The following is a 14,660-nucleotide window of genomic DNA, read 5'->3' as shown; positions in this document are numbered from 1 at the left end:
TTGATGCAAAAATACTAAATAAAATACTGGCAACTTGAATCCAAGAACCATCATCCACCATGACCAAGTTGCCTTCATCCCACAGATGCAGGGATGGTTCAACATATGAAAATCTGTCAATGTAATCCACCATATAAACAAGCTGAAAAATAAAAACCACATGATCATCTCATTAGATGCTGAAAAAGCTTTTGACAAAATACAACATCCCTTCATGATAAAGGTCTTGGAGAGAGCAGGGATATAAGGAATATACCTAAACATAGTTAAGGCAATATACAGCAAGTCAACAGCCAACATCAAACTAAATGGAGAGAAACTCCCAGTGATCCCACTGAAATCAGGAACAAGACAAGGTTGTCCACACTTTCCATATCTATTCAATATAGTTCTTGAGGTCCTTGCTAGAGCAGTAAGACAGACACCAAAGGGAGATCAAGGGGATACAAATTGGAAAAGAAGAAGTCAAACTCTCACTGTTTACTCATGATATGATAGTTTACATAAGTGATCCCAAAAATTCTACCAAGGAACTTCTACAACTCATAAACACTTTCAGCAATATAGCAGGATACAAGATTAACTCAAAAAAGTCAGTAGCCCTCCTGTGCACAGATGATAAAAGGGCTGGGGAAGAAATCAGAGAATCAACACCCTTCACAATAGCCACGAATAGCATAAAATTATATCTCGGAGTAACTCTGACCAAACAAGTGGAAGACTTGTATGACAAGAACTTTAAATCTCTGAAGAAAGAAATGGAAGAAGACACCAGAAAGTGGAAAGATCTCCCAGGCTCTTAGGTAGGCAGAATTAATATAGTAAAAATGGCAATCTTACCTAAAGCAATCTACAGATTCAACGCAATGCCCAACAAAACCCCAGCAAAATTCTTCAAAGACTTTGAAAGAACAGTACTCAACTTCATCTGGAAAAGCAAAAAACCCAGGATAGCCAAAACAATCCTGTACAATAAAAGAACTTCTGGAGGCATCACAATCTTCAAACTTCAAACTCTACTACAGAGCTACAGTACTGAAAACAGCCTGGTATTGGCATAAGAATAGACAGGAGGCCGGGCGTTGGTGGCCCATGCCTTTATCCCAGTACTCGGGAGGCAGAGGCAGGTGGATCTTTGTGAGTTCGAGGCCAGCCTGATCTACAAGAGCTAGTTCCAGGACAGGCTCCAAAGCTACAGAGAAACCCTGTCTGGAAAAACTGAAAAAAAAAAAACAAAAAAAACAAAAAAAAACCAGACAGGAGGACCAATGGAACCAAACAGAAGACCCGGATATCAATTCAAACATCTTCGAACTCCTGATCTTTGACAAGGAAGCAAAAGATATCAAATGGAAAAAAATAAAGCATATTTAACAAGTGGTGTTGGCATAACTGGATATCAACATGTAGAAGAATGAAAATAGACACTTATCTATCATCATGCACAAAACTCAAATCCAAATGGATCAAAGACCTCAACATAAAGCCAGTCACACTGAACCTTATAGAAGAGAAAGTGGGAAGTACACTTGAACGCATTGACACTGGAGACCACTTTGTAAATATAACCCCAGCAGCACAGACACTGAGAGAAAAAAATTAATAAATGGGACCTCCTGAACCTGAAAAGCTTCTGTAAAGCAAAGGACACAGTCAACAAGACAAAACGGCAGCCTACAGAATGGGAAAAGATCTTCACTAACCCCACATCAGACAAAGCTCTGATCTCCAAAATATACCAAGAACTCAAGAAATTGGACACCAAAAGATCACATAATCCAATTAAAAAAATGGAGTACAGACCTAAACAGAGAACACTCAACAGAGGAATTTAAAATGGCTGAAAGACACTTAAGGAAATGTTTAACATCCTTAGTCATCAGAGAAATGCAAATCAAAACAACTCTGAGATTCCATCTTACACCTGAAAGAATGTCCAAGATCAAAAACACTGATGACAACTTATGCTGGAGAGGTTGTGGGGTAAAGGGAACACTCCTGCATTGCTGGTGGGAGTGCAAGCTGCTACAACCCCCTTGGATGTCAGTGTGGCAATTTCTCAGAAAATAAGGAAACAACCTTCCTCAAGACCCAGTAATACCACTTTTGGGTATATATCCAAAGGATGCTCAATTGTGCCACAAGGACATGTGCTCAACTATGTTCATAGCAGCTTTGTTTGTCATAGCCAGAACCTGGAAACAACCTTAATGCCTCTCGACTGAAGAATTGATAAGGAAAACATGGTACATTTACACAATGGAGTACTGCACAGCAGAAAAAAATAACAACAGCTTGATTTTTGCAGGAAAATGGATGGAGCTAGAAAACATTATTTTGAGTGAGGTAACCCAGATATAGAAAGACAATTATCACATGTACTCACTCATATGTTTATGTTTTTAAACATAAAGCAAAGAAATCCAGCCTACAAACCACAATCCCAGAGAACTCAGACAACAACGAGGACACTAAGAGAGACTTACATAGATCTAATCTACATGGGAAGTAGAAAAAGACAAGATGTCCTGAGTAAATTGGGAGCATGGGGACCTTGGGAGAGGGTTGCAGTGTGGAGGGAAGAGGCAGGGAGGGGAACAGGGAAAAATGTAAAGCTCAATAATTATCAATAAAAAAAAAGAATGCTTGACTGAATTTGATATTCTTACCTTAGATTGGTCAAGGATTTGAAGTTTCTCACATTCTATTTCGGATTTTTTCCAAGGATCATTCCATTTTTGAGAAGCTGCTTTTTCTTTCTTTTTTAAGGCAACCTGTTCATCTATAAATAATGTCCTTTTTAAAAAATACATACAAAAACTGTAAAAAAAAATCATGTAAACAAATCACGAACTTAAGGAGTACAAAATGAAGCAGTTAATCAAAGTAGTTTGCTTGGGAGAAGATGACTCACAAGGCAGAAAGGAGCTTTGAAGGATAAAGGATAAAAGAAAACATTGAATTAGAGTTAAACTTAAGTACAGCATAGACAGAATGTTTTTATTACAGAGATCAGTAACGTGAAACAATTTCTCAGAATACTGTTGTGCTAACTGCTCTGCATTTCCACCTTTATTATTACTAACAGATTTATAAGGTACACAGCCTGACTCTAGGGTCAACTCCAACCTCAACTGCTTCCTGCTGACCTAACAGATACACTGCTATTTTTCATGCTAACCTTGGTTTCTTCTGTAAAATTAGGCAACAGTACCACCTATTTCAGGGCAGCATGTACTGAGTTCTCACTAACTTCTGAAAGTAAAATAGGAACTGGAGTTATAGGCTGGTGAGATGGCTCACTGGTCACCAAGTCTGACACCCTAAATCCAATCCCAATGGTGGAAGAAGAAAACTGACCCTTACAAATTGTTCTTTGACCTACACACACACACACACACACAGACACACACACACACAGACACACACACACAGACACAGACAGAGACACACAGAGACACACACACAGACACACACACACAGACACACACACAGACACACACAGACACACACACACAGACACACACACACACACACACACACACACACACACACACACACACACAGAAAAGGTCCAGGACTATTTGCAGGACTCCAGGATGCTAGAGGCACACTGCCCATACTGAACAAGACTTGCTAATGTACTGAAAGGTAACCAATTATCCCATGGGCCAACAGACCTATACCAGAAAGCATATAAATTACCCAGCTCTTTCTTCCACTGCACTCTTCTGGCTTCCAGCAAACTTCTATCACGCTCCCGTTCCCCCAGAGTACTGAATATGTCAGCTGGCTTCCACTCATTCTCTCTAAGATAGAACACACACAGGAATCAAGGAGCCTTATCATTATGTTTCCATGTGACTGACAGCCAAGTCTTCAGAGCACTTCACATGCAATGGACAGGCAAATACATAGTCTCCAAATACCCAAGAAACACATGTGAGTCACATACGTGGCCATTTTCTGCTCACACTGCTGAAGGGCCTCTTGAGCTCTACTGAGGACACACTTCCCTTCATCTGAGACGGGGGAAACGGCCCCTGTTGTCTGCGGTGACCCTGTGGCATTCACACCCTCCGGCTGGCTAGGGACACTGATTAACTGGAAACTGTCTCGGCCTAGGAAATAAAACACATGTTTTAAAATCACACTATTGTATAGCATCCCATCCTAATATCCAGTCAAAAGAAAAGTCTTAGCAGGCATGATGGCTCATACCCATAACCCTCAGGTATAACTCAGGAAGCTGGGGCAGGAGGATCACTCAGAGTTTGAGGCCAGTCTGGACAACGTACCAAGTCTTTGGCCGGCCTAGGACACAGAGTAAGACCTTGTCTCAAAATAAGTAAATAATGAAAACCGGGAGGTGTGGAAGCACAACCTTTAGTCCCAGCGCTCAGGAGGCAGAGGTAGGCCAATCTGTTTCAGGCCAGCCCTGGCTACACAGTTAGAGCCTGACTCTTGGGAATGATAGCACACACCTGTAATCCTGGCACTCAGCAGATGGAGCAAGAGAATCAGAAGTTAAGGCAGCCTCAGCTACATGACAGCATCTCAAAAACAAAGGCCGACAGCCCTGTCAGTAGAGTGCCCGCCTTGCATGAACACAGCCTTAGGCTGACCCCCAAGCACCACATAATCTAGCACGTAGGGCAAACCTAGAGTCTTGGCACTTGGGAGATAAGGGAATAAAAACTGGGAGGAGTTCAAGACAACCCTGGAAACAACAGCAGGGTTATTATAACAAATAAAAATAACAGACTGACAGGATCTTCTCGTTTGAGACAGGGTACTTGGTAGACTGAGGCCAGGCTGACCTACATGAGACCCTTACCCTAAACAATAATCAAGAAAAAGAGAAAATTGAGGCCCAGAGATTAAATAGCTGACTCCGTGTCATAGCCATACAACTTCTCACAACAACAACAAAACCAAAACCAAAACAGAAAAATCAGGGCTGGGAATACCACTAAGCTGGTCTAGAACACACCAAAATGCTTGCTCCTATGTCAACCCAGTATACTCCATCCCTAGCATTGCGTGAACCAGTAAGGTGGAGCATACCTGTGTTGAAAAGCTCAGGAGGTGGAGGCAGGAAGGCAGAAGGTAGTCTTCAGCTATGTACTGAGTTTGAAACCAGCCTAGTTACAAAACAAAACACCTCCATTCACTCTCTCCAAAATAATTTATATTTATAGCTTAATTTATATAATTTAAAATTACATGTTATTTGTAATTATATAACTATAATAAAAATCACAATACAGAGAGAGGAAAATGCAAATAGTTTAATTAAAACCATGACCTCCCATAAACAAATGGAGGAATAATGGATTGGGGGTTGGGAACAGAGAGGGGATGGAGGGAGAGACTGGGAGAAGAGAGAGGGGAAACTGTGGCCGGGATGTAAAATAAATGAATAAATGAACTTATTTAAAAATCAACAACCATGGCATTGTTTTTCTTCTTTATCTGTGGAAGTTTTCTGTGAACCGTGGCCTATGTGCCCAGCTACCATAATTAAACCAAGTCTTGAACAAAAAGCTCATGCTCTAGCTTAAACATCCTTGTGATCCCTCCTGAATGAGTAATTTCTCTTAGAAGAGGGAGCATCTAAAATGCAAGTTACCTCAGGATTAAGTAAAATGTCTTAACTCTACTGGTATTAACTCTCCTTATACCTATACAGTTCTGAGCTACAATTCTGGCCTAAAGAAAGCCAGCTTCCTTTATTTTGCAGATGTCTAGACGGGGAGAAGGAACCCCACTCTGCACATGCGGGAGCACACAGAAGCTCCCGGCACCCAAGCTGGCTGCGTGACCCTTACACGGCATCTGAGTGCTTTCACAGTCAACGCCTTAGCTCCAAGCTGATACTGGGCTTTTAAAACAAAACCCTGATTAGCGGAACAGAAGCCTACAGTCCTCTTCTAGGAATACATCCGATTTACACTGGTCAAAGAACACGACAGTCAACCATGGCGGGGATGGAGGGAAGACAGGAAGCACAAACAGGAACCAGAACGTGGTATTTCAGAAACTAAGTCTTCACAGCAAGGCGTCTTAATTAAGATTCCTTCAATATCAGAGGCTTATCTTCTTCTTTTTTAAAAAAAATATTTTATTTATTTATTATGTATACAATATTCTCTCTGCATGTATGCCTGAAGGCCAGAAGAGGGCACCAGGCCTCATTACAGATGGTTGTGAGCCACCATGTGGTTGCTGGGAATTGAACTCAGGACCTTTGGAAGAGCAGGCAATGCTCTTAACCGCTGAGCCATCTCTCCAGCCCCCGAGGCTTATCTTCTTAAACCCTTGTGTGTAATTTTTCATTTTTGAAATGGGTTCCCACTGTGTAGCTCAAGCTTGCTTCAGTTTGTGTACTCCTGCCTCAGTCTGCTGAGTTCAGTCTGCTGAGTTCAGGGCTAAACCCCATTGCAGGCTTATATAAATATTTTAACTGCTGAGCTATCTCTCCAGCCCCCAAACCAGCTTTTAAGATTACTTTGAGGCTAGACACAGTGTCAAAGGCTTTTAACTCCAGCACTCAATAGGCAGAGGCAGATGGATCTTCGTGAGTCTAAGCACCAGCCTGGTCTATGTACAAAGCTCCAGGACCAGACCAGAGCTACATAAAGAGAGCCTGACAAAGAAAGAAAGAAAGGAAGGAGGGAGGGAGGGAGGAAGAGAGAAAGAAAGAAAGAGAAAAAGAAAGAAAAATATTTTAAGCATTAATCCTAACATATGGCAACATTATAAAGCAGTTTTACATATTTTATGTATAAGAAGGCCGAATGTGTGCTGGTGCACACCTTTAATCCCAGCACTCGGGAGGCAGAGGCAGGCGGATTTCTGTGAGTTTGAGGCCAGGCTACAGAGCGTATTCCAGGACAGTCATGGCTACACAGAGAAACCCTGTCTTGTAACACCCTCATTCCCAAAAAACAAAAGATCACTGCATGTTAAATCAGATTTCAGGAGACAGTCTCAAAAGCAACCAATGAATCTGAAATACAAAAGTACATACTGGGAAAATTAATAGTTAACACGGTTTAAGAAGAATCTTACTTGCTTTCTCCTCCTTTCCATTTTCAGCTAGGGACACAGATCCATTTCCTTGGCTCACACTCATCAAAATCTGCTGTAGTTGGTCTTGGGTTAGACACACCATGCTGCTGTTCGTGTTTTCGCTGGAGTGTGTTTTGCAAGTCTTCTGTTGAGCCACTCGGCATTTATCTGTGGTGTTTATAATCTTCTGGACAGTAGAGGCTGCAGGTGAAGACTCTTTCGGGAAATGAAGACAGTCTTTTTCTGCATGCTGCTGACATGAATCCTGAGACGGTGAAAACGGCAATCTGCTTTTCTCAGATCTTGCCTGTGAAGTTTCTAAACTGACTATCTTCTTTTGAAAAACGTTTTCACTCCCAATGTAAGAATTCTGTGTTGATCTTAGAATGTGTCCAGTCTGTTTTATTCTTAAAGGACCTTTTGCAATCTTGATCTTATTTCCCATCTGTGAAAACACAAGTTTATTCTTTATGACAGTGTATGAAAAACCTGACCTGTTCCTTTCTGTCTGGAGACACAGTATTGCTATGCAGCCTAAGCTGGCCTTGATCCCCTCATCTCTTCTGAGACTGCAAGTATAAACCACTATACCCAGCTAACACCATCTTTATGCTTAAAATCTGTGATAAACCAGGCATCTAAGCATTTCATTTTGCTCTTAATTAGGTACTATAGCCATAAGATATTGTTTACCTTTGCAAACTTTCACTTGAAAGACTCAACAATGAGAAATTATTTTAACTCTAGGTAATAGAGAACACAAATAAAATTGTATATTATAGGTCATCTTCAATCTATGCCAGCTTTGAATTTTGTACCAGTAAATTATGTAACTCACACTCTCTTTGAGGTTACCAGTCCTTATCCCTTGACTATCTTAGCTGCTCGGCCATGCTCACCAATTCCAATCCCATGTGAATTACTATCGTGGTCACATCCACATAGTAATTCTTCCACGCTCTGGCAGTCACTTCCTGATACTCGTCCGATAGTCTCCAGATGGCCTCACTCATTCCCCAGTGTCCCTGATGTTACACTGTGATCTCAGTGATCTTATATTGACCCTGTAAGGACCCACAACTGCAAGCGCTCCACAATTCCAAGTTCTAAAGACAATCACTCCTGCTTTCTAGCCCATTCTCTCCCACATCCCAATCCTATGTACTGTTTACACATGCTGGGCTCTACTACCTGCCCATCCTAGCACCACCCCGCTTGCTCATTTCCTTCTTAACAATCCTTTCTTTTCCATTCTTTAATCTGCAGTCTGTCACATATACTAAGCAAACCCCTCACCTGTGTATTCCTGGCTCTAGGTTTTGATTGTTTTTAAAAATACATATTTTACGTATGTGTGCCTGAGTTTATGCTTATGAGGTCAAGAAGTGTGAGATCCCCTGGAACTGGAGTTACAGACGGGTGTGAGCTGCCCTGTTGCAGGAGCAGTCAGTGCTCTTAGCCACTGAGCCATCTCTCCAGCTGCTGGCTGCAGGTTTTAGATAACCCCAGCATCCAGGTACCTTTTTGCTTTTGCATCCTGGAGCTTTTACAATATAACTGTCTAAATGATGGGTGAAAAGTTAGACCAGATGGAAACTGGCATGATCTCAAGGGCGTTTCTACCATCTAAAGGATGCCACTGTACTTTCCCAGCTCTGCTGCACTCTTGTACAGGATACAGCCTAGCTGTAAGATCCTCCAATAGTTCAGGAAATTCAAGAATGCCAGATTTCAGATTCTCATTTTTAGGCATAAACAAGTCATTTTAGAGCCAAGTGCGGTGTACCTCTTTAATTCTAGCACTCAGGAGGCAGAGGCAGGTGCATCTCTGAGTTCCAGGACAGCCAGGGCTGTGTGGAGACATAAAGGTAAACTTTATGTCCTATATGTCCCCAAGGTACATCATCTTCCACAATAATTTATTTTTCATAATTTGGCATTTTGTAATATTTTCTATAGTCCCGGAATATACTTCCCAACTTCTCAAAACAAAACACCTCAAAACCAAGTCCTTTTAGTTTTTCAAAAGTCACTTTATCAAAATATCAAACACTGTGCATGGCTCCAACAGGTGACCCCACCCACCAGCTCACTCCATCTCCAGCCGCTGGAATGCTCCTCTCCTGCTGTATTCACTCACGAGACTGTGTCATCGTTGGGCACTTTACTTCTCTAAACATCATCTCATTCAAACTCCTAAGCGTTGTGCACTCCTGTAGCAGGCCTTGGGAACCATTCCTGGCTCCTCTCCTCCCTGCGGCCACCAGGGTAAGTTCAGGGCCTTACCAGGAGCTCCTTACTGTCACTGACCAGTAATCAGTTTCAGTAATGGCTGTCTGTCGGCCTTCGCAGGGCTACACACTGTGCTTTCCCACCTAGGAAGCTAGATCATATCCACCTCCCTTATCAAAAATCCTACACTGAGCTGAGCGTGTAGTGTATGCCTGTAAACCCAGCACTATGGCAGGGGCAGGAAGACAATGAAGTTCTTTGCTAGCCTGAGTTACACAGTGAAACCTGGCTTTTTTTTTTTAAGTCTTTAATGGATTCCCTATAGTAAGTCACACCATTTTCAAGATATTGGAGCAAAAACTCAAACATTCCAAACAAGCTTTGCGTCCTGGGTGTCCCTGGGTACACCATTTTCTACAATAACTTAGGTTTCATAATTTGGCATTTTGAAATCTTTTCTGTAAGCCTAGAATATACTTCCCAACTTCATTAACTAATCCCTCGTCTCTGAACTTCCAATCACAAAGTCAGCTGTCAGCCCATGTGTGCATCGTCTCTGGGTTCTACCCTGGCAGCTGCTCCCCTTTCGAGGTCTCTAGCTCCCCCCAACTCTGTCACTGTGGTCATCGACCTGACCTGCGCTCTTCTGGAGAACAGGGGCAGAGCTTTTTCACTGTCTCCCTCTCCTGAAGAGGACAAAAGAGGCCAGATTGGAGCTGGATGCCGTGTGGAACTTCACACTGCTGGAAATTCCTGCTGGACACAAACCTACCGACTGCAGTCCAGTGACGAGGATTTGTTTGCCATATTCCAGTTGTGCCAGAAGTGTTATACAGAAAAGGTTTTCTTAAAACACAACTAAAACCCAAAAACTCAGCTGGGAAGTGGGGGCGCATGTCTTTAATCCCAGCACTCTGGAAGCAAAGGCAGGGGGATATCTGTGAGTTCGAGGCCAGCCTGTCTATGAAGCGAATGTTCCAGAACATTACACATTAACATTACAGGGCTGTTACACAGGAAACCATGTCTCGGAAAAACTCAATGACTTGGCACATTATATCAAGATATACTTAGTTAATTCTGAACCAAAGAGGAATAATAAAAGGAAACTGAAAAAAAAAAAAAAAAAAAAAAAAAAAAAAAAAACAAAATCAAAACCTTACCCATAAAGGTTCAGTTATGTTCAGGTTCCTGAGCAAGAAAAGCAACAGAGCCCATATCATTCCCAAGAGCTTACTGGATGAGACTATGTCATAAACACCTTTTCATAGTACACTGCTTTTTTTCTTTTCTTTTCTTTTTTAAACCAAGTTCTATGACTACTTCTTATACTATCAAGACAAAGTTCTGGTTGGGGAGATTGCCCAGTGATTAAAGTGCTTGCCACAAAACTGGAAGGAGCAGTATTCAGATGCTCAGAGCACACATGAATGCTGGGCGCATATGAAGGCCAGCCTGCAATGCCAGCGCTCAGAAAGCAGAGGCGGGAAATCCTCGAGAGAAAGCTGCCCAGACTGACTAGACTGGCGAGTTCTGGGTACAACTCAGAGACCCTGCCTCAGCATTAGAACCAATGAAAGTATACATTTCACACATGGAAACAGGTAGGGTCAAAAATCACTTAACTTACCTTCACAGAAACTTTTGATTTATGCTCTACAAAAGAAAATAAAATTACTAAACTGTAAACCCAAAGCATATGTGACAAAAGAAAACGTTAAGTGCTGTTTAAGATGACAACCTAAAAACAGCAGCCCAAAGTCCCACTCGAGTAGTCCAACTTTTACAGGGTGGTGGCTCAGGTGCTGACCTCCACTTCATCTTTGTTTCAGGTATCTTTCCAGGGCAAAACTACAAACCCACGTGTGGGGAGCAGGCAAGTAAGGTCGTGGAGAAGAATGAAAACTATACTGAGTTTCAAAACTAACAAAGATTGATAATAATAATAATAATAATACTCTAGCAACTATGGCTACATTGTATAAATATAACTTTCTCACACAATAGTTTGGTACCATGCAAAAGCATATAATTTTCTAAACTCCACCTGCATTACTTATTCAGCAAGAAGGTATGCTAGCATCAAAAACATGACAGATGGAATACATTTTAGGAACCAAAACTGACAGCAGCAATCACTGCCGCAATCTGATTTTACTCGGATAAACATCAATTCAAAGACATTTAAGAGAAAAAGCTTTTTCCAAGTGTCATTTAACTGTCTCTATCACAAGCAAAATGTCTGCCAAACTACTACATGTTCTACATACAAACTTAAACATTGTAGACTTCCAGCAACACAGCATACCATATGGAGACAGTATTAGCTTGGTTTTTCCATCCAATAATTCAGTTTCAAGCTTTAAGCCATCTCTGAAATATAAAAAGAAATTGATTTTGACACTTTAATAGCAATCAGAAATATTTATATGAACCTTGAAAGTAAACCTATTCCTCTGACTGTATATAGGAATCATGTGACCATCAAAGCAGGGGTTTTGTTTCTCTAAAGTCATATAGTCCAGGATGCCCTCAACCTCACTATGTAGGCCAGGCCGGCTTTGAATTCCTGAGCCTCCTGCCTGAACCTCTCTCCAAAGTAGTCTTTATATTTTAGAGTATTTTTTTAAGAGCTGAACCAACACTGTAGCTAACAACCACCTCTCTGGCCTTCAAGGGCACCAGGCACACAAGTGGCCCATAGTCTTATGTGCAGACACGACACCCATACAGACATGATTAAAATAAATATTTTAAAAGGATTTTTCAACTGAGGAAAAAAATCACAGGAAAAGACTTATAACTTCTCAGTGAGGCAAGCGTTTGTCATTTTTAACCTGAAACATGATTTTTGCTACTGGTAAGGAATAAAGTAATTCAGTTATAACAGCATCCTTTAACCTGTAGCTCTATACCAAAAATCCCATGCTGCTACCGCAACTACTTACCGAGGTGTAAGACATTGATATGCCATTTATTAGTTTTGTAATGGTGCATGACTGACGTATTCTAAGGAGGGCTGCAAGCACCTGGAAATGTTTAAAATGGTCACCAAGGTGACAGCTGCTTAAGCACCCAATTTGGTATATTTCATGTAATACACAGATGCTTTAGTGCCTCTTTGTTTTTACTATCATAATAAATGCATAAGAAACTTTGGCTAGTACGACACTTTACATGTCAAAGGCACCAGCATAAAAACGGTAAACGCTACCAGCAAAACTTATCTCGTCTATTAAGGTAATCATCAAAACTCCACTGGTGGGATTACACGCAGTATTTCATTGTTTTATTGGGGGTGGGTGGGTAATGTGTCCATGAACAGCAACGAAGGCAAAGGAGATGTTAAAGAGCAACCAAGCAATTACGGGCGAGCAGGTTAAGGTCTAACTAGCAACGCTAAACTCAGTGCCGCTTTGATAGAGGAATCAAAGTGCCTTAGTTTGTTAAAGGAAACAATCTGGGAGAAAGCTTGTTTGAGGCATCCGACAGCAGGGCTATGAACAGCTCATGTTTACGTTATAAGGCAACATCTTGAATGAAACCGAAGTTGCTAGTGCCCTATCCCACCTCTCTTCCCGAGGGCAGGATAAACTCCCAGATGAGAACCTAACATCCAGCTTCTGGATGCGCGGTTACGTCCCGGTTTGGTAGCAGGTAAAACGCTGAACTTTTGAAATGAAGACCACGCCCAGACTCAGTCCTGCCCAGCTTGGTGCAGGGCATCGGTGGCGACCGGAGCTGCTCGCCCTCCGGCGCGCCGTCCCCGTTCCGGGGCGCTGCGCCACCACAGCCCGCGCTCGACCGCCGTCCCCGCGCCCGCCGCCCAGCAGCCAGGGTGTCCCCGCCCGCTTACCCTAGGTTCATGGCCCGGTCGCCCACCCGCAGCTCTACCAGGCCACTTGTGTACCCAGGTCGCCGCGACTGCGCAACAAACGCTACGCCGATTGGATGCCTAGGGGTCAATTGAGCCAATCAGAGTGGCACATGCTGGCGGGTGTGTTCGGCCTGAGTCGGCTTCCTCCGACTGCACGTTGTAGGGGCGTCTGCAATTCCCAGGGTTCCCGCCGGCCTCAGGGAGTCGCCTTGGCTCCGACGGATGTTTCCAAACAGACAGAAACAACAGATGCAACTCTCTTCTTTAAAGGAAAAATTTATTTTATCACAAAAATGTTGAGAGACTAGGCACGCCTGGGGCACATAGTGTGTGTCTGTCTCTTGCGTCTCATCAAGCCTTGCATACTGAAGTTCTGTAAAATCATCATCATTTATGCCCCGGCAATGCTTAAGCATGCATGGGCAGCCGTTTATGATGGTTGTTCAGTTGTTCCTATCCTAGGTAGTCCTAGATGCTTGTGTTTTTGTCATACCCGAGGTTCCACAGTCTTCCTTTATGCTGTATCTCCAGCGTTTTCTGGGTCTTTCTCTTCGCCTTATCCGGTGTGCTCCTCCAAGCAGTGCTATCTTCTGGTATCTGCCATCATTGATTCTTGTAATATGGCCGAAGTATCTCTCTCTCTCTCTCTCTCTCTCTCTCTCTCTCTCTCTCTCTCTCCTCTCTCTTTTTTGTTTTTCGAGATAGGATTTCTCTGTAGCTTTGGAGCCTGTCCTGGAACTAGCTCTTGTAGATCAGGCTGGCCTTGAACTCACAGAGATCTGCTTGCCTCTGTCTCCGGAGTACTGAGATTAAAGGCGTGCACCCCCCCCCCAAAAAAAAAGAAGAAGAAGCCGGGCGGTGGTGGCGCACGCCTTTAATCCCAGCACTCGGGAGGCAGAGGCAGGCGGATCTCTGTGAGTTCGAGACCAGCCTGGTCTACAAGAGCTAGTTCCAGGACAGGCTCTAAAGCTGCAGAGAAACCCTGTCTCGAAAAAAACCAAAAAAAAAAAAAAAAGGCGTGCACCACCACCACCTGGCTGATGGAGATGTTTATTAATGTCATCGTTGCTCAGCCTGTCTCTTCGTGTGACACCTAGAATCCTCCTAAGGTCTCTGGTTTCTGCTACACTCCCTATGAGATTATGTGGGCCAACTGTGTTCAAACTAACACACCCTCATCTGAGGAGTGGGTAGGGAGGATCATGAGACCCTCATCTGAGTATCCATCCACCCTTCTCAGACAGTTATATACAATACTGCCGTCATTTACACGTGGGTTCTTGGGAGACGATGCCCAAGTATGTACAGCCATGGAGAAGCCATCATGCTGGGTGCGTACCGTCCAGTGTCATTACTTTCGGCTCACCCAAGCTCTAGCCTGAAACCCGTCACTCATGCTCGCTCTGAAAGCAACCCTACTAGCATCGTTCTATTGTTAGGATTCCAGGAGGAGGGAGGTAAGGTACGCTTATCCCTA

At 42.9% G+C, this 14,660-nt stretch overlaps 1 protein-coding gene across 2 annotated transcripts in view; it reads right to left on the bottom strand.

Moving 5' to 3' along the window:
* Ccdc66 (coiled-coil domain containing 66) overlaps positions 1 to 13,225 on the bottom strand; it is a 36,605-nt gene extending 23,380 nt beyond the window's left edge. Inside the window, exons 1-7 of one of the 2 annotated variants that reach the window (XM_038309522.1) lie at positions 13,163 to 13,221; positions 11,615 to 11,679; positions 10,937 to 10,962; positions 7,075 to 7,519; positions 3,956 to 4,121; positions 3,706 to 3,809; positions 2,670 to 2,782 (exon numbers count right to left, since the gene is read on the bottom strand). In XM_038309522.1, coding sequence (XP_038165450.1) covers positions 2,670 to 2,782; positions 3,706 to 3,809; positions 3,956 to 4,121; positions 7,075 to 7,519; positions 10,937 to 10,962; positions 11,615 to 11,679; positions 13,163 to 13,173 — 930 coding nt within the window. In that variant the 5' untranslated portion in view covers positions 13,174 to 13,221. Of the gene's footprint in view, positions 1 to 2,669; positions 2,783 to 3,705; positions 3,810 to 3,955; positions 4,122 to 7,074; positions 7,520 to 10,936; positions 10,963 to 11,614; positions 11,680 to 13,162 lie in introns of both variants that reach the window. The other variant, XM_038309525.1, reaches the window with a different exon arrangement.
* Between the last annotated feature and the right edge of the window lie 1,435 nt (positions 13,226 to 14,660).

This window comes from Arvicola amphibius, chromosome 12, assembly GCF_903992535.2.
Source record: "Arvicola amphibius chromosome 12, mArvAmp1.2, whole genome shotgun sequence".
NCBI lineage: Eukaryota > Metazoa > Chordata > Mammalia > Rodentia > Cricetidae > Arvicola > Arvicola amphibius.
The sequence above is the reverse complement of the archived record's forward strand: the minus strand, read 5'-3'. Positions and strand labels throughout refer to the sequence as shown.